The sequence below is a fragment of the Oncorhynchus masou genome, chromosome 13, assembly GCF_036934945.1.
Source record: "Oncorhynchus masou masou isolate Uvic2021 chromosome 13, UVic_Omas_1.1, whole genome shotgun sequence".
NCBI lineage: Eukaryota > Metazoa > Chordata > Actinopteri > Salmoniformes > Salmonidae > Oncorhynchus > Oncorhynchus masou.
The window spans coordinates 79167128-79185750 of record NC_088224.1 but is presented as its reverse complement, the minus strand read 5'-3'; the positions used below and the strand labels follow the sequence as shown (position 1 = coordinate 79185750).

Sequence of the window (18623 nt, the reverse complement as noted above, 5' to 3'; positions counted from 1 at the left end):
ACAGGGAGGAGGTGAGGGCCCTCGGAGTGTGGTGTCAGGAAAATAACCTCACACTCAACGTCAACAAAACTAAGGAGATGATTGTGGACTTCAGGAAACAGCAGAGGGAACACCCCCCCTATCCACATCGATGGAACAGTAGTGGAGAGAGTAGCAAGTTTTAAGTTCCTCGGCATACACATCACAGACAAACTGAATTGGTCCACTCACACAGACAGCATCATGAAGAAGGCGCAGCAGCGCCTCTTCAACCTCAGGAGGCTGAAAAAATTCGGCTTGTCACCAAAAGCACTCACAAACTTCTACAGATGCACAATCGAGAGCATCCTGGCGGGCTGTATCACCGCCTGGTACGGCAACTGCTCCGCCCTCAACCGTAAGGCTCTCCAGAGAGTAGTGAGGTCTGCACAATGCATCACCGGGGGCAAACTACCTGCCCTCCAGGACACCTACACCACCCGATGTTACAGGAAGGCCATAAAGATCATCAAGGACATCAACCACCCGAGCCACTGCCTGTTCACCCCGCTATCATCCAGAAGGCGAGGTCAGTACAGGTGCATCAAAGCTGGGACCGAGAGACTGAAAAACAGCTTCTATCTCAAGGCCATCAGACTGTTAAACAGCCACCACTAACATTGAGTGGCTGCTGCCAACACACTGACACTGACTCAACTCCAGCCACTTTAATAATGGGAATTGATGGGAAATGATGTAAATATATCACTAGCCACTTTAAACAATGCTACCTTATATAATGTTACTTACCCTACATTATTTATCTCATATGCATACGTATATACTGTACTCTATATCATCGACTGCATCCTTATGTAATACATGTATCACTAGCCACTTTAACTATGCCACTTTGTTTACATACTCATCTCATATGTATATACTGTACTCGATACCATCTACTGTATCTTGCCTATGCTGCTCTGTACCATCACTCATTCATATATCCTTATGTACATATTCTTTATCCCCTTACACTGTGTATAAGACAGTAGTTTAGGAATTGTTAGTTAGATTACTTGTTGGTTATTACTGCATTGTCGGAACTAGAAGCACAAGCATTTCGCTACACTCGCATTAACATCTGCTAACCATGTGTATGTGACAAATAAAATTTGATTTGATTTGATTTGACTGCTCAGATGTAATCCACCCTCTCAATCTAGCAGTGGTGTAAAGTAAGAGTATAAGTTTACTTAGTTACAGTTCCATTTAAAATTATTTGTTCAGTCATATTAATCATAATTTCCCAACAATCCACCCTCAAAATGACTTAACTCATACCATCATTAAACACTACATGGAAATATCAATGATATACTAAAAGAAGACAACCAATACATGTATGTACATAATCAACTTCAATGACTGTTCTATCCTACATCAGAATTTACTCCATAAATTTTCCCTGACACCCAAAAGTACTCGTTACATTTACAATGCTTAGCAGGACAGGAAAATGGTCCAATTCACTCACTTATCAAGAGAACATCCTTGGTCAGTCCTACTGCCTATGATCTGGTGGACTCACAAACACAAATGTTTCGTTTCTAAATTATGTCTTAGTGTTGTGTGCCTCTGGAAATCCATAAATTGAAAACACAACAAAATGCTGCCGTCTGGTTTGCTTAATATAAGGAATTAAATGATTTACACTTTTACTTGTACTTTTGATACTTAAGGATATTTGAGCAATTGCATGTACTTTTCATACTTAGGTATATTTAAAACCAACTACTTTTAGACTTTTACTCAAGTAGTATTTTACTGGGTGACTCATTTGAACTTGTTACTCAGAAAGTATTCATGTTATCAAGAGTCTTCAAACAGATTAGCAGATAGAATGGGCGGCCCTTGCTGAGAAGGAAAAAAGTACCCTCACTTCCTGTTTCAACACCTATTTCAACACTGTTATTTCAAAAACAGAGTTAAGAACAGCTCAAACTTCATACAGACCGCTCTGCTAGGAAGTGGAAACCAGAGCACTGAGTTGCTGGTTTGTCGTGGTTTCTGTCTCTTTTCAGTTCACACACACAGACACACACAGCTGCGTATGTCTTAAAAGGAGCAGAGATACAGTACAGCACCATGAACAACACCAACGATACCTTAGAGGACAGCGCTCCGGAGCTGAGTTGTGTGAGTGCAGTGTATACAGTCTCTGCCACGGTGTACGGCTGTGTGATGGTGCTGGGCCTGCCGCTCAACGCTGTGTCACTGTGGATTCTGCTACGCCGCCACGGCCTCAAATCCTCCAGCGCAGTCTTCATGAGCCATCTGGCTCTGTCAGACCTGCTGCTGGTGCTCTCCCTGCCCACCCGGGTCTACTTCTACACCACAGGCACCTGGCCCCTGGGCATCCAGGCCTGCACGGCCACCACCATGCTGTTCCGCAACAACATCCGCTCCAGCGCCGTCTTCATCACATTCATTGGCCTGGACAGGTTGCTGGCTGTGGTCTACCCTCTAAGAACCCGCCACATCCGCACCACCACCAATGCCTGGAAGGCCTGTGTCTTCATCTGGGTCCTGATTGTTGCAGTCAACATCCCAGAGGCCCTCTACTTCATCAGTCAGATGAAGAGCTGTAATGCCACTGACAAATGCTTTGAGTTTCCTCAAGAATGTGCCTTGAATGTGCAGATAGCTGGTTACTTGCAGTTTGGGCTGGTGTTCGCCATGCTGGGGGTCAACGTGGTCTCCACCACCATGGTGTCCTGGACGCTACACAGGCACCTCAGCGATGCTGCCATGGTCAACAATAAGATGAATGTCATGCTGATCTTCACCATCAACCTTCTGATGTTTATTGTCTTCTTCCTGCCCTCCTCCATCGTGCTGATGCTCAAAATCAAGCAGGCTATCATGCCCATGGTCTGTCTGGCCAGCATCAACTGTTGTCTAGATCCACTGTTGTACTACTTCTCTTTAGATGCTTTCTGGAAGACGAAAGAGCGTTCTGACATAGAGGTTTCACTGGCCAGATCACATGAAAGTAGATTAGGGAGGACACAGTGAGAAACGACTACCGGTGAAGATAGTTTGAAGTAACTGCGTCAACATGTGTTCCTAAATAGTCCACAATTTATAAATGTTCAATTCTATTTTACCAAACGGCATTTGTTTTCTTGTTTTGTAACAGTTCATCTCTTCTTCTGTAAGTTGAATTGCACCCATCTGTACTTTTAAGATGTGCTCATATAATAGTTTTATTTAATAAACACTTTACAACCGTATCTTCGTGATTTTGATCGTTAATAAGACTGAAGTCATTGACATTTACTGAATGTAGGTTTTGTTCGACTACAGTCCCTTTTCCAAAAGTACTGAAAATAACTAAGGCTTTCAATTCTGCTTTCATCCACATGTAGGGCCGGGTGCCCAACATTTCCCACTGTCGAATGGTTCAAACATCAGACAGTCATGTGAATTTGTTAATAATTCATGAGGATCCTGGCTGAGGAGCCAGGCAGGCAGCAGTAACCATCCAACAGCTCAGAGCCCTGCCACATGGAGGGGCATCTGTGTCCATGATATATGGCAGACAGACTATAAATAAGGAGTCACTATGGAGTTCAGTACAGGAAAGCCAGTGTAAAGATGGCATGCAAATAAATTGATCCTTTGAGCCATTGTCTTCCAACAGGTGGGGTCACTCCTTTGCAACGCTTATCCCTCAACCATCAGAAAAGGGAAATCGACATAGGGGCTTTTCGCAGATACCATCTTACAAAAGACAATGCCTTTGGGCCTAAGAAAACTCTAATCAAGCAATGTATGTTGACTGGATATAGGCTATGTGAAATATGTGGTCTAAAAGGCTCTACATCTTGTGCTGCCCGAAGGGGAGTGACATGTAGAAGTTATCTGGGACCTACTAAGATCTCCTTTTCCTCATGTCCTCTTTTTCCATGTATAAAAACTAGGTCACACAGCTCAATGAACTGTCTGAAAATAACATACTTTCCCACTATGCCCAAACAGGTCAGTGCATGAGATGTTTACACTTTACCTTACTAAAAGACACCTCATATCATACCACAGCTGTCCACTTAAACCTACATACTGTAGGACAGTCTGGTTTCACATGTTCACCCAATGACACTTAAGGATATGATCCGTTACCTCCAGACAACGAAACAAGGCTGGTGGCACATACACAGAACCAAAGAGAACCGGGACAGCGAAATGTCCCAATGATGCCCACAATATAGTAACAACTATCATTTATTTAGAAAGAACAAAGGACAGAAGCCCCCGGGTGTTTAACTGCTTTATTCACAGATAAGACTTCACCCGCAGACAAAATATACAGACCAGTCTAAGGGAGAGATTAACAGATATAAGCTCCTTTACAGCAGTCAATACTTTAGTCCAGTCTCTGACTCTGGACCAAGGCTTTAAACATGCTCTTATAAAAGATTCTAACAGCGCAGTTTTTCCTTACAGAGAACACACACATGCAGGGGGGGAAATCAAGACAGAATTCTACGAGAATGACTCACAGAAGCATCGATAAAGAGTGCAAATGAAGTGGGAGAGGCTCAACCTCCCCAGAAAGAAAGACCAAATAATGAAGAGGTGATAAGAGGGGCATTAAAATGGAGGAAGCAACTTTCTTTGATGCTTTCATATGGAAAAAGGGGGAGCAACTTTCTTTTATGCTTTCACAGGGGCAAGGGCAGCTTGGCTAGAAATAATCTGGTATAATATTACATAACTGCACACAGTAAGTGAAGAGCAAGTATGTCATGTACATGATTCTAGATTTTACTTACAATGCAGGTGCAAACATGCAAAGACTAATAATGGCTAATTTGTCTACCTCACTTTATAGGGACACTGGTTCTTAAACTGACATTCACATTTAAAAAAAAACTTTAGTCTGGTAGGGTGACTGAGCTAAAGAAGAAGACAGACCAGGTGAAAGAGAGAAGCAAGAGGGGTGCAGTGACAGAAACACTGAGACAAAGATCAAGAGAAAGTGATGCTGCACAACATTAGGTTGGGTGTTTGCTGAGAAACAGGATTTCTTGCCTTAGCACAGGGTCCTATTACAAAACAGGGACGAGCAGTAATTTCAAGAGCATGGAAATCAATTACACTCACATTGACAACACATGGAAATGGTTGTCTTCCCAGACAAGTGAGGCGTCACACAGTTCTCTTAAATCGACCCCCATCATAATAGGCTTAGGGGTACTGCTACATTAAACTATTTAATCAAAGGTAAATCACAGAGAAAAACATGTATTATTGCAGCAAAGGAAAACATCACTACTGACAATTACAAAAATTGACAGTGTTTTTTGTATTTTAAAGAGACAGTAAAACGTATCAACAAAGGAACAAAACCATAGTTAAAGTGCAGCTGAAACGTAATTCAAAATATCTACACAGGGATGCGCTACAGTGGCTAGAGAGGTGGCTGTGCCTTAGGGTGTCGTGCCCGACGTTCATGACAGTTTACGCTCCATCACAGATGACCGTCTCAACCACAAACGTGTTCTCAAAATGGCGGATGCGATGGCAGTTCGCCGCTTCCCGTTTGTTGATGCCTACAAGTCAGACAGTGAAAGACTTATTAGACAAGAGAATACAGTGGCTTTGCGAAAGTATTCACCCCCTTGGCATTTTTCCTATTTTGTTGACTTAACCTGGAATTAAAATGTATTTTTGGGGGGTTTGTATCATTTGATTTACACAACATGCCTACCACTTTGAAGACGCAACATTTTTTTATTGTGAAACAAGAAATAACACAAAAAACTGTAAACATGAGCGTGCATAACTATTCACTAAAGGTTTGGCCGATTAATTAGGGCCGATTTCAAGTTGATAACATTTTTTTTTTACACCTTTAATCAATCTTTATTTAACTAGGCAAGTCAGTTAAGAACGCATTTTTATTTTCAATGACGGCCTAGGAACGGTGGGTTAACTGCCTTGTTCAGGGGCAGAACGACAGATTTTTACCTTGTTAGCTCTGGGATTCAATCTTGCAACCTTACAGTTAACTAGTCCAACGCTCTAACCACCTGCCTCTCATTGCACTCCACGAGGAGCCTGCCTGTTACGCGAATGCAGTAAGCCAAGGTAAGTTGCTTGCTAGCATTAAACTTATCTTATAAAAAACAATCAAGCAATCAATCGCTAGTTAACTACACACGGTTGATGAGATTACAAGTTTATCTAGCATGTCCTGCGTTGCATATAATCGATGCGGTAGGTATTCGCAAAAAAGGACTGTCCTTGCTCCAATGTCTACCTAACCATAAACATCAATGCCTTTCTTAAAATCAATACACAGAAGTATATATTTTTAAACCTGCATATTTAGCTAAAAGAAATCCAGGTTAGCAGGCAATATTAACCAGGTGAAATTGTGTCACTTCTCTTGAGTTCCTTGCACACAGAGTCAGTGTATATGCAACAGTTTGGGCAGCCTAATCTGCCAGAATTTTACGTAATTATGACATAACATTGAAGGTTGTGCAATGTAACAGCAATATTTAGACTTATGGATGCCACCCGTTAGATAAAATACGGAAAGGTTCCATATTTCACTGAAAGAATAAACGTCTTGTTTTCGAGATGATAGTTTCCGGATTCGACCATATTAATGACCCAAGGCTCGTATTTCTGTGTGTTATTATGTTATAATTAAGTCTGATTTGATAGAGAAGTCTGACTGAGCGATGGTAGGCACCAGCAGGCTCGTAAGCATTCATTCAAACAGCACTTTTGTGCGTATTGCCAGCTGTGCTTCAAGCATTGCGCTGTTTACGACTTCAAGCCCATCAACTCCCGAGATTAGGCTGGTGTAACCGATGTGAAATGGCTAGCTAGTTAGCGGGGTGAGCGCTAATAGCGTTGCAAACGTCACTCGCTCTGAGACTTGGAGTAGTTATTCTCCTTGCTCTGCATGGGTAACGCTGCTTCGAGGGTGGCTGTTGTCGATGTGTTCCTAGTTCGAGCCCAAGTAGGGGCGAGGAGAGAGACGGAAGCTATACTGTTACACTGGCAATACTAAAGTGCCTATAAGAACATCCAATAGTCAAAAAGGTACTGCATATGAAATACAAATGGTAGAGAGAGAAATAGTCCTATAATTCCTATAACAACAACCTAAAACTTCTTACCTGGGAAAATTGAAGACTCCTGGTAAAAGGAACCACCAGCTTTCATATGTTCTCATGTTCTGAGCAAGGAACTGAAACGTTAGCTTTCTTATATGGCACATATTGCACTTTTACTTTCTTCTCCAACACTTTGTTTTTGCATTATTTAAACCAAATTGAACATGTTTCATTATTTATTTGTGGCTAAATAGATTTTATTGATGTATTATATTAAGTTAAAATAAGTTCATTCAGTATTGTAGTAATTGTCATTATTACTATTTTACATTTTGTATTATTATTTTTTTATGTAAAAAAATAAAATTAAAATTAAAAAAATCGACATTGGCTTTTTTTGGTCCACCAATAATCTTTAAGGTATCGGTGTTGAAAAATCATAAATCGGTCGACCTCTACTATTCACCAACCAAGTCAATACTTTGTAGAGCCACCGTTTGCAGCAATTACAGCTGCAAGTCTCTTGGGGTGTCTCTATAAGCTTGGCACATCTAGCCACTGGAATTTGTGCCCATTCTTCAAGGCAAAACTGCTCCATCTCCTTCAAGTTGGTGTACAGTAATCCAAGTCATATCACAGACTCTCAATTGGATTGAAGTCTGGGCTTTGACTAGGCCATTCCAATACATTTAAATGTTTCCCCTTAAACCACTCAAGTGTTGCTTTAGCAGTATGCTTCGGGTCATTGTCCTGCTGGAAGGTGAACCGCCGACCCAGCATCAAATCTCTGGAAGAGTGAAAACAGGTTTCCCTCAAGAATTTCCCTGTAGTTAGCGCCATTCATCATTCCTTCAATTCTGACCAGTTTCCCAGTCCCTGCCGATGAAAAACATCCCCACAGCATGATGCTGGATGATATTCTCAGGGTGATGAGGTGTTGGATTTGCACCAGACATAGTGTTTTCCTTGATGGTCAAAAAGCTCACTTTTAGTCTCATCTGACCAGAGATCCTTCTTCCATATGTTTGGTGAGTCTCCCACATGCCTCTTGGCAAACACCAAACATGGTTGCTTCTTTTTTTCTTTAAGCAATAACTTTTTGCCCACTCTTCCCTTCCTTAAAGCCCAACTCGGTTTGGCTTAAAGTGGTCCTATGGACAGATACTCCAATCTCCACCATGGAGCTTTGGGGTTATCTTTTGTCTCTTTGTTGCCTCTCTGATTAATTCCCCCCTTGCCTGGTCTGTGAGATTTGGTGGGCGGCCGTCTTGGCAGGTTTGTTGTGTTGCCATATTCTTTTTTTTATATAAAGGATTTAAAAGGTGCTATGTGGGATGTTCCAAGTGTCTGATATTGTTTTATAACTCAACCCTGATCTGTACGTCTCCACAACTTTGTCCCTGACCTGTTTGGAGAGCTCCTTGGTCTTCATGGTGGCGCTTGCTTGGTGGTGCCCCTTGCTTAAGCGGTGTTGCAGACTCTGGGGCCGTTTGGAACAGGTGTATATATACTGAGATCATGTGACACTTAGATGGCACACAGGGGGACTTTAACTAATTCTGTGACTTTTGAAGGTAATTGGTTGCACCAGATCTTATTTAGGGGCTTATTTAGGATCTTACATGTTTTTAAACAAGTATTTTTCATTTTTCACTTCACCAATTTGGCCTATTTTGTGTATGTCCATTACATGAAATCTAAATAAAAATCAATTTAAATTACAGTTTGTAATGCAACAAAATAGGAAAAATGCCAAAGGGGATGAATACTTTTGCAAGGCACTGTAGGTGGACCATTCAGACCCTGAGTGACTCCCACAACCATATACAAGGCTCTGAACCTCCCCATCACCTCTCCCCAACCTACGTCTGCGGGCGTGGCGCTTCAGGCGGTATGTGTCCTTGCCGTTACACAGGCGGTAGATGAAGGGCCCCAGCTGGCGCATGTTATGAACCTTCCCCGTCACAACCATCTCCTCCTGGATAATGTAGGTCTGGGGAAGGTACGTCCCCTTCTAAAAGACAGAGAGGGGGAGGTAGACAGGGTTAGAATTCAGAAAGAGAAAAAGAAGGGACAGGAGAGAGACTTCAAAGAAATTGGAACTAAAGATATCGTCATCCTACAACAAACATGGTATAGAGGAAATGGACCCACTGGTTGCCCCCTAGGTTACAGAGAGTTGGTAGTCCCATCCACCAAACTACCAAGTGTGAAACAGGGAAGAGACTCAGTAAAATTAGTAAATACAGGAACATTTGACATCTGGCTAGAAATTAATCTCAACAGAGAAACATTTCCTTGTGTGTGCTACCTATATCCCCCCAATAGATACCCCATACTTTAATGAAGACATGTTTGCCCATCCTAGAGGGGGAGATAAACCATTTCCAGACCCAGGGACATGTACTAGTCTGTGGCGACCTAAATGACAGAACTGGACAAGAACCTGACACCCTCAACACACAGGGGGACAAACACCTATCTGGAGGTGACAACATTCCCTCCCAAATATGCCCCCCCTACACATAACTATGACAAAACAGGTCACAACTCCTGTCAGCTCTGTCACACGCTGGGTCTGTACATAGTCAATGGTAGGCTTCAAGGAGATTCCTATGGTAGGTACACCGATAGCTCATCCCTTGGCAGAAGTACTGTAAATTACTTCATCACGGACCTCAACCCAATCTCTCAGAGCGTTCACAGTCAGCCCACTGACACCTCTACCAGATCGCAGCAAGATCACAGTCTACTGAACAAATACTCAATCATGAGGCATCAAAGCCAAAGGAACTGCACAATATTAAGAAATGCTATAGATGGAAGGAAAGTGGTATAGAAACCTCCTAAAAAAACAACTAATTCAATCCCTTTCAGACAAATTCCTGGACAAAACATTTCACTGTAATAGTGAGGGTGTAAACTTACCAGTAGAAAACCTAAACAGTATATTTGACCTCTCAGCTTTCCTATCAAATCTAACAATTTCAAGAGGACAGCCTAAGAACATTAACAACAATGACAAATATTTGATGAACAATGTAAAAACCTAAGAATGAAATTCAGAAACCTATCCAGCCAAAAACAGAGACCCAGAAAACCTGAGCCTACACCTTCACTATGGTGAATCACTAAAACAATATAGAAATACACAACGGGAAAAGAAGGAACAGCACATCAGAAATCAGCTAAATGTAATTGAAGAATCTATAGACCGTTCCAACTTCCCCAGTAGTGGTTACACTTAAACAACAAGAAAAGTTATCTATCCAAAACGGAGATTGATAAACCACTACTCCAATCTTTTTTCAAATCAAATTTGTGTCACATGCGTTGAATACAACAGGTATAGATAGACCTTCCCAGAGCCGTGTGCTTTTCTAGTTCAAGCTAGCTAATATTGTACCTTCGATACTGTGAACCATCAGATCCTCCTCTCCACCCTCTCCGAGTTGGGCATCTCCGGCGCGGCCCACGCTTGGATTGCGTCCTACCTGACAGGTCGCTCCTACCAGGTGGCGTGGCGAGAATCTGTCTCGTCGCCACGCGCTCTCACCACTGGTGTCCCCCAGGGCTCTGTTCTAGGCCCTCTCCTATTCTCGCTATACACCAAGTCACTTAGCTCTGTCATAACCTCACATGGTCTCTCCTATCATTGCTATGCAGACGACACACAATTAATCTTCTCCTTTCCCCCTTCTGATGACCAGGTGGCGAATCGCATCTCTGCATGTCTGGCAGACATATCAGTGTGGATGATGGATCACCACCTCAAGCTGAACCTCGGCAAGACGGAGCTGCTCTTCCTCCCGGGGAAGGACTGCCCGTTCCATGATCTCGCCATCACGGTTGACAACTCCATTATGTCCTCCTCCCAGAGCGCTAAGAACCTTGCGTGATCCTGGACAACACCCTGTCGTTCTCAACTAACATCATGGCGGTGGCCCGTTCCTGTAGGTTCATGCTCTACAACATCCGCAGAGTACGACCCTGCCTCACACAGGAAGCGGCGCAGGTCCTAATCCAGGCACTTGTCATCTCCCGTCTGGATTACTGCAACTCGCTGTTGGCTGGGCTCCCTGCCTGTGCCATTAAACCCCTACAACTCATCCAGAACGCCGCAGCCCGTCTGGTGTTCAACCTTTCCAAGTTCTCTCACGTCACCCCGCTCCTCCGCTCTCTCCACTGGCTTCCAGTTGAAGCTCGCATCCGCTACAAGACCATGGTGCTTGCCTACGGAGCTGTGAGGGGAACGGCACCGCAGTACCTCCAGGCTCTGATCAGGCCCTACACCCAAACAAGGGCACTGCGTTCATCCACCTCTGGCCTGCTCGCCTCCCTACCACTGAGGAAGTACAGTTCCCGCTCAGCCCAGTCAAAACTGTTCGCTGCTCTGGCCCCCAATGGTGGAACAAACTCCCTCACGACGCCAGGACAGCGGAGTCAATCACCACCTTCCGGAGACACCTGAAACCCCACCTCTTCAAGGAATATCTAGGATAGGATAAAGTAATCCTTCTCACCCCCCTCCTTAAATGATTTAGATGCACTATTGTAAAGTGGCTGTTCCACTGGATGTCAGAAGGTGAATTCACCAATTTGTAAGTCGCTCTGGATAAGAGCGTCTGCTAAATGACTTAAATGTAATGCAAATGTAAATGTACCTGGTTGGTTAGCTAACATTAGCTGTCTGGGTCGTTAGCTAACGTTATGTGTGTGATCTCAAACAAATGTGCGCAACCGCAACATTCAAACGAGGCTACAAAGAAAACTAATGGGACGGTAGCGACTGTGTTGACGTCAAAATCAGGGGTGTGAACTAGGTTTCTATTCAAGCGTTGATCGACATGGTAATGGCTCTATAGTATTGCAGAAAAGTTGAACAAAAAAAACTGACCCCCCGTTACATCTTGACGTGTCATGTCATAACGTACAGCATGCATAAAGCAACTATTTTGTCTTACAATCTCTCTCCACCAGGTGGAGCACTTCTATCATCCTTTAAAAACAAGAAATGGACAGTGACGGGGGTAAGGGGGGGTACCTAGTCATTTTTTTCATCATCATTGCATGCGATTATCATTCTTAAAGCCGGTGTTTACTTTTAAGATCACTTTAGCACCGCCCAAAAACCCAATTCAAATGACACAAACCTTCAAATAGGTATGTAATGTCATTATGTAAACTCTTTAGTGCTTTATTTACATTTTAGAGGTGATAAGGTGATAAGTTGGACAGATCGAGTGAAAAAAAGCAATTTTCCCACACATCGCTCCTTCTCAACTTCACGCATTAGTTTCGCTTCCCCACCCGCCATTTTTAAAAAGACCCGATGGGGCTCATTGTCTGCTTGAATTATGCAGAAACGGGCAGCGTTTACGTCATGTAATTGTCAGGTTGGATAGTGCCGCTGCACTCCAGAAATGTTCTAACAGGTTCAAGTCCGGGCTCTGGCTGGGCCAATCAAGGACATTCAGAGACTTCTGCTTTGTCTTGGCAGTGTGCTTAGAGTTGCTGTCCTGTTAGAAGGTAAACCTGCTACCACCATAATGCCTTAGGGATGGTGCCAGGTTTCCTCTAGACATGACGCCCGGCATTCAGGTCAAAGAGGTCAATCTTGGTTTCATCCGACCACAGAATCTTGTTTCTCATGGTCAGAGGGTCCTTTAGGTGCCTTTTGGCAATCTCCAAGCGGGCTGTCATGTGCCTTTTACTGAAGAGTGGCTTCCGTCTGGCCACTCTACCATAAAGGCCTGATTTGTGGAGTGCTGCAGAGATGGGAGAACCTTCCAGAAAGACAACCATCTCCACAAAGGAACTGCAGAGCTCTGTCAGAGTGACCATTGGGTTCTTGGTCACCTCCCTGACCAAGGCCCTTCTCCCCGGATTGTTCAGTTTGGCCAGACAGCCAGCTCTAGGAAGAGTCTTGGTGGTTCCAAACCTCTAATTAAGAATGATGGAGGCCACTGTGTTCTTGGAGACCTTCAATGCTGCAGAAATGTTTTGGTACCCTTCCCCAAATCCTCGGCACAATCCTGTCTCAGAGCACTACAGACAATTCCTTCAACCTCATGGCTTGGTTTTTGCTCTGACATGCACTGTCAACTGTGGGACCTTACAACAAAAGAAAATCAACTTTTCACATTTTCATTATGGGGCATTTTAGAATAAGGCTGTAACGTAACAAAATGTTGAAAAAGTCAAGGGGTCTGAATACTTTCCGAAGGCACTGTATATCAACAAATTGGCGAGGCCACTAGAACAGTCTGCAGCCCCTGACCTCACCCTACTAGAATCTGAAGTCAAATGTCTACTGTTTGCTGATGATCTGGTACTGGGTTCTGTCCAACCCAGGAGGGCCTACAGCAGCAACTAGATCTTCTGCACAGATTCTGTCAGACCTGGGCCCTGACAGTAAATATCAGTAAGACAAAAAATGGTGTTCCAAAAAAGGTCCAGTTCATAGGACCACAAATTCAAATTCCATCTAGACACTGTTGCCATAGAGCACACAACAAACTATACACACACCTCTACCTACCTCACCACAGGTAACTTCCACAAAGCTGTGAACGATCTGAGAGACAAGGCAAGAAGGGCCCTCAAAAGGAGCATACAATTTGACATACCAAGTAGGATCTGACTAAAAATACTTGATTCAGTTATAGAACCCATTGCCCTTTATGGTTGTGAGGTCTGGGGTCCACTCAACAACAAAGAATTCACAAAATGAGACAAACACCAAATTGACACTCCACATGCAGAATTCTGCAAAAATATCCCCTGTTTACAATGTAAAACACCAAATAATGCATGCAGAGCAGAATTAGGCCAATACCCGCTAAATATCAAAATCCAGAAAAGAGACGTTATATTCTTCAACCACCTAAAACGAAGCGATTCCCAAACCTTCCATAACAAAGCCATCACCTACAGAGAGATGGACCTGTAGAAGAGTCACCTAAGCAAGCTGGTCCTGGGGCTCTGTTCACAAACACAAACCGAACCCACAGAGCCCCAGGACAACAACACAATTAGACCCAACCAAATCATGAGAAAACAAAAATATAATTACTTGACATATTGGAAAGATTTAGCAACAGAGAGTACAGAGAGTACACAGTGGCAGAATACCTGACCACTGTGACTGACCCAAAATAAGGAAAGCTTTGACTATGTACAGGCTCAGTGAGCATAGCCTTGCTATTGAGAAAGGCAGCCAGAGGCAGACCTGGCTCTCAAGAGAAGACAGGCTATGTGCACACTGCCCACAAAATGAGGTGGAAACTGAGCTGCACTTCCTAACCTCCTGCCAAATGTATAACCATAGAGACACATATTTCCCTCAGATTACACAGATCCACAAAGAATTTGAAAACAAATCCAATTTTGATCGATTCCACAGTGTGCCATTACAACAGCAAGATGTGTGACCTGTTGCCACAAGAAAAGTGCAACCAGTGAAGAACACAATTGTAAATACAACCCATATTTATGTTTATTTATTTTCCCTTTTCTACTTTTCAACTATTTGCACATCATTACAACACTGTATATAGACTATGACAATTGAAATGTATCTATGCCTTTGGATCTTTTGTGAGTGTAATGTTTACTGTTACTTTTTTATTGTTTATTTCACTTGTTTATCATCTATTTCACTTACTGTGGCAATGTGAACATATGTTTCCCATGCCAATAAAGCCCTATGAATTTAATTGAGAGGGATAGAAGGAAGAGAGAACATAATAGGTTGTGGAATATGAGAGATGGTATCTCAGACAGACAGAGACAGAGGACTTATGTTACCTTAACATTGACCAGCAGTTCCCAGAGGTTCCGTGGGGGCATGACGATGGTGGTATTGAGCTCGATGACATAGCATTTGTCCAAAGCGATGTCATGGTAGGCTGTCAGTCCCTGGTGACATAGAGAAAACTAATTAAAAATGTCCAAAACCTGGCTGATTGACTCTCCATCTTACAAGAGGTGTGTGTATGCGTGTGCATGTGCTCTGTCCTCCTCACCCTGTGAAAGTCGTGGATGATGTCAGCAGGGTCACTTCCTCCAAAATGGGGCACAGGCACGCTGATCTGCTCATAGTTGTCTTCCAGGTAGATGCCCACGTTCTCCTCCAGCTCCTGTCTGCCTCTCAGAGGGGCGTACACTGAGTCCTCATAACGAACCCTGCAGTGGAACAGACTCTCCTCTGGGATCTAGGTCAAGGCCCAGGGGAACCGTTAGCAAGGCTATCACTAACTATCATGTTCATTATCAGTCTCTACTATTATTAAATGTTCCATGATCCCCGACTGGGATAGAAAGACCAACGTGCTGATAACCAAATGGAAAACTCTGATCTCCAATGTAGATCATAACAACAACACCATCAGAGGCAGTTACACCAGGAAGCACATTTACAAATCCCACATCAAAAGATAGGACAATAGAGGATAGGCCTAAGTGGTATAATCAGAGTGTTGTCTCATACTGTCACTGTATGTAGATGCTAGGTACCTGGGGTATGAAGTAGTAGCGATAGACATAGATGGAGGCCAACACCAGGCCAGACATGAAGACCACCAGGCCAGAGGTCAGGCAACATAGGCCGTTCAGAGGAGACCTCTGGGAGCGCAGAGGCAGAACCAGCTCCTCATCATCCTCCTGACAGGGAGACACAGGGTCACATACATGAATACACACACATCACACCAGGCTAGTGTCCTGTCCAGGGCGTGTACTTCTACATCAAGCTGCCTCACGCTATGAACAAACTCCGACAAAGCTTTCTTGCCCAAGGCTTACTTACTTAATTATCACCCCCCCCCCCCTCCCCTCCTCTCCTAGGTAAAAAGGATACTCACAGCTAGTGTTTCACAGATATTCTATGGTCACATCAAGACAGGGCAGACTAAGTCAGGTTGGGTTAGGAGTATTATGTATCTGCTCTTAGATAGAAAGATGACTACAAAAGTGAATCCTGAAACCTGCCGCTATAGTTGCGGTAGGTGGAATAAATCTGCATGTTTTAGCAGGGAAACAGCAACGTGGGTGGCAGAGAGAGGGATGACAGTGGTTAGTAATGTGGCACCACCCCTAGTCTCTCACCCCATCTGCCCCTGCCACACGCTCCCCCGGTGTGTTGGCAGCGTGTCACGGGTTGGCTTTCTACCGTATATGTGCAACTACGTGGGTGGATAGGTACATTTATCCTGGAGGATGAGCTCTGAGCGTAGGATACAAAAAAGCAAGTTATTCTTAGCTGGTACTTGGAGTGAAATTCTCCTGACATTGCTATTACCAAAAACCTTGGTGTTATGACAACCTGTGTTGAAGGATAAACTAGGAGATAAAATGCACAAGGACGAAGGGATAGACTACACATAATTTTCACTGTCTGTGTGTGGGTGTGTGCGTATGCATGTATGTATGCATGTCTGTGCTCCCCACAGAGGCAGATAGCTACCAGTGTTCTCCTTTCCTACTGATTGAGATAGGAGGGCCTTACATGGACTGAGAACATGACAATGGTCTGTCTACATTTCCAACAAACGCTATAGAAGATAATGGCCAATAGGCAACTGCCAACTTCCCTTTGAGATAAAAACAGGCAGACATACACCCTAATTGGTTTAGATGCATCCTTCTAACCTTTGATAAAATACACGTCTAAGGCTTTAGTTGTAGCTCATTACTGTCTGCAAGTGGCTGACTAAAAGCAAAGCATATTTGAAACTGCAACATGCTGGGGAGCGAAGCTTTCCTAGAACCACTGCATCACAGGTTGAGAACTGTAGCCTCCTGATGGCACAGTGATGCTGCTTATGAAATATGAACTTGCATGGCAAGCAGTAGTAACCTCCATCTGCCATTTTGTCTGCTGCCTGTGTTTGGTAAACATGCTTTTCTTGTAATCCATTCACATTTGCCAAGAGATAATTATTCATTAACCACAGCAAACATTATAGGTTTATGCTTAAAGCAAAAGTAATAACTTGATACTCCTTGGTTTAGGTTCTTACAGCTAATAATTTATCGTTCAATTCTCATAGCCTAACGTTTGCCTAAATAACTGATGTTGATAAAGCTAATTTGTCTAAGAACATCCACTTAATTATGTTCAATAGTAATGTTAGCAGTGCCCCTTTGTTCATTCAATCGGCTATTTGGCAAAGTGCAGACATTTCCACAAATAGCTTGTTAGCCGCACAGCATCGTTTTATTTCCTGCCAAATGGCAATGGCTGCTCTGACCTCAAATAATGTTCTAAAGCACCTGCTGCGTTCTTCAGTGTGCCGGTAAATTTCAAGTAAAATGCCCCGCGCGCGACTTAATAATTATTAGAGGTAGCGCCAGTTAGCTGTTTTATCGAAGGGCAATGCACACAACGCGATATCATGTTGCAACCACAACGAAAATGCATCACTAACTTACCATCGGATGGGTTATGAGAATTTCGGTCTTTTCGCCATCATTCTCCTCCTTCTCGACTTTCTGACCCGCGACGGACAGGAAAGTGATCTTGACCATTGCTGTTCCTATCAAAGACTAATCGGGTGGGTTTCGTTTTCTCTAGCTACGGTAGCTAGGTCCCCTACTCGTATGTGAGCCTTAACTGTTGTTACTGACACAATGTATCTGGTTGTCTTGTTCTTCTTCGATGGGGTTTCACGGCGGTTGGAGTTGAATGTACATTACTGCCACTAGCTGGATGGTTTATTGAATAAGAAATAAAACAATTAACATTTCGGGAATGGGGTGAAACGAAATCATACAAAATAAAACACGTCACACTTCTTCAATCACAGTCCACTCCAAAATACATCCCTACACTTGGCTGTGAAATCACAAAGACCCCCAAAAAGCGCTTACAGGGTATCTTTTCGAATCCTAACTTAATTAATTTTTTATTTATAATCTTCATTTAACCCAGACGATGCTGGGCCGTTGCTGGGCCAATTGTGCGCTGCCCTATGGGACTCGAGTTGTGATACAGCCTGGAATCGAACCAGGGTCTGTAGTGATGACTCAAGCCCCAAATGCAGTGCCTTAGACCACTGTGCCACTCTGGAGCTCAAAAAGGAGAGACTCTTCATCAAAGAACAGTAGCATGGATGAAGTGAACTTATTTTCTCGGTCCACCATACAGGCCACTTATTCCAGGAGTAACCCTGTTATCTCCATCATTCTGCCTAATAGTTCCACCAATCTGCCTTGCAGCCTCTGCATAAGAGACATTATGAGTAATTGTATATCTTTGGGCCTCTCCAGCCTCTTTCTGCACCTGGCATCCACCAAATGCTGCAGTGTCCACTCACACAATTAGTACATTTAACCTTGACATTGTTTCTACATTCACCCTAATCATGTTCCCCTCCACACTTGGCACATATTTTCTTTCCTTTGCACAGATTCTCATTCTTTGGCATTTAAATCACCTTAATGGGGGTGGGACAAACTCTAACAGTGAAAGACAGGAAGCTCATCTGTTCTTTCTTAGGTACAACCTTCTCAAACAATAATACT

The 18623-nt window shown here is 43.4% G+C and overlaps 2 protein-coding genes across 2 annotated transcripts; one reads left to right on the top strand and one right to left on the bottom strand.

The window, feature by feature from the left end:
• Nucleotides 1–983: 983 nt before the first annotated feature.
• On the top strand, nucleotides 984–3254 carry lpar5b (lysophosphatidic acid receptor 5b). Its single transcript, XM_064982758.1, has one exon. It carries the CDS (start codon nucleotides 2107–2109, stop codon nucleotides 3034–3036), a length of 930 nt encoding a protein of 309 aa, XP_064838830.1. The 5' UTR covers nucleotides 984–2106; the 3' UTR covers nucleotides 3037–3254.
• Nucleotides 3255–4278: 1024 nt separating this feature from the next.
• Nucleotides 4279–17752, bottom strand: LOC135553113 (integral membrane protein 2C-like). Its single transcript, XM_064985223.1, has 6 exons — nucleotides 17532–17752; nucleotides 15615–15761; nucleotides 15125–15313; nucleotides 14907–15017; nucleotides 8964–9111; nucleotides 4279–5576 (listed from the first exon to the last, which is right to left on the bottom strand). The coding sequence occupies exons 1-6, from the start codon at nucleotides 17625–17627 to the stop codon at nucleotides 5485–5487; spliced, it is 783 nt and encodes a 260-aa protein (XP_064841295.1). The 5' UTR covers nucleotides 17628–17752; the 3' UTR covers nucleotides 4279–5484.
• Between the last annotated feature and the right edge of the window lie 871 nt (nucleotides 17753–18623).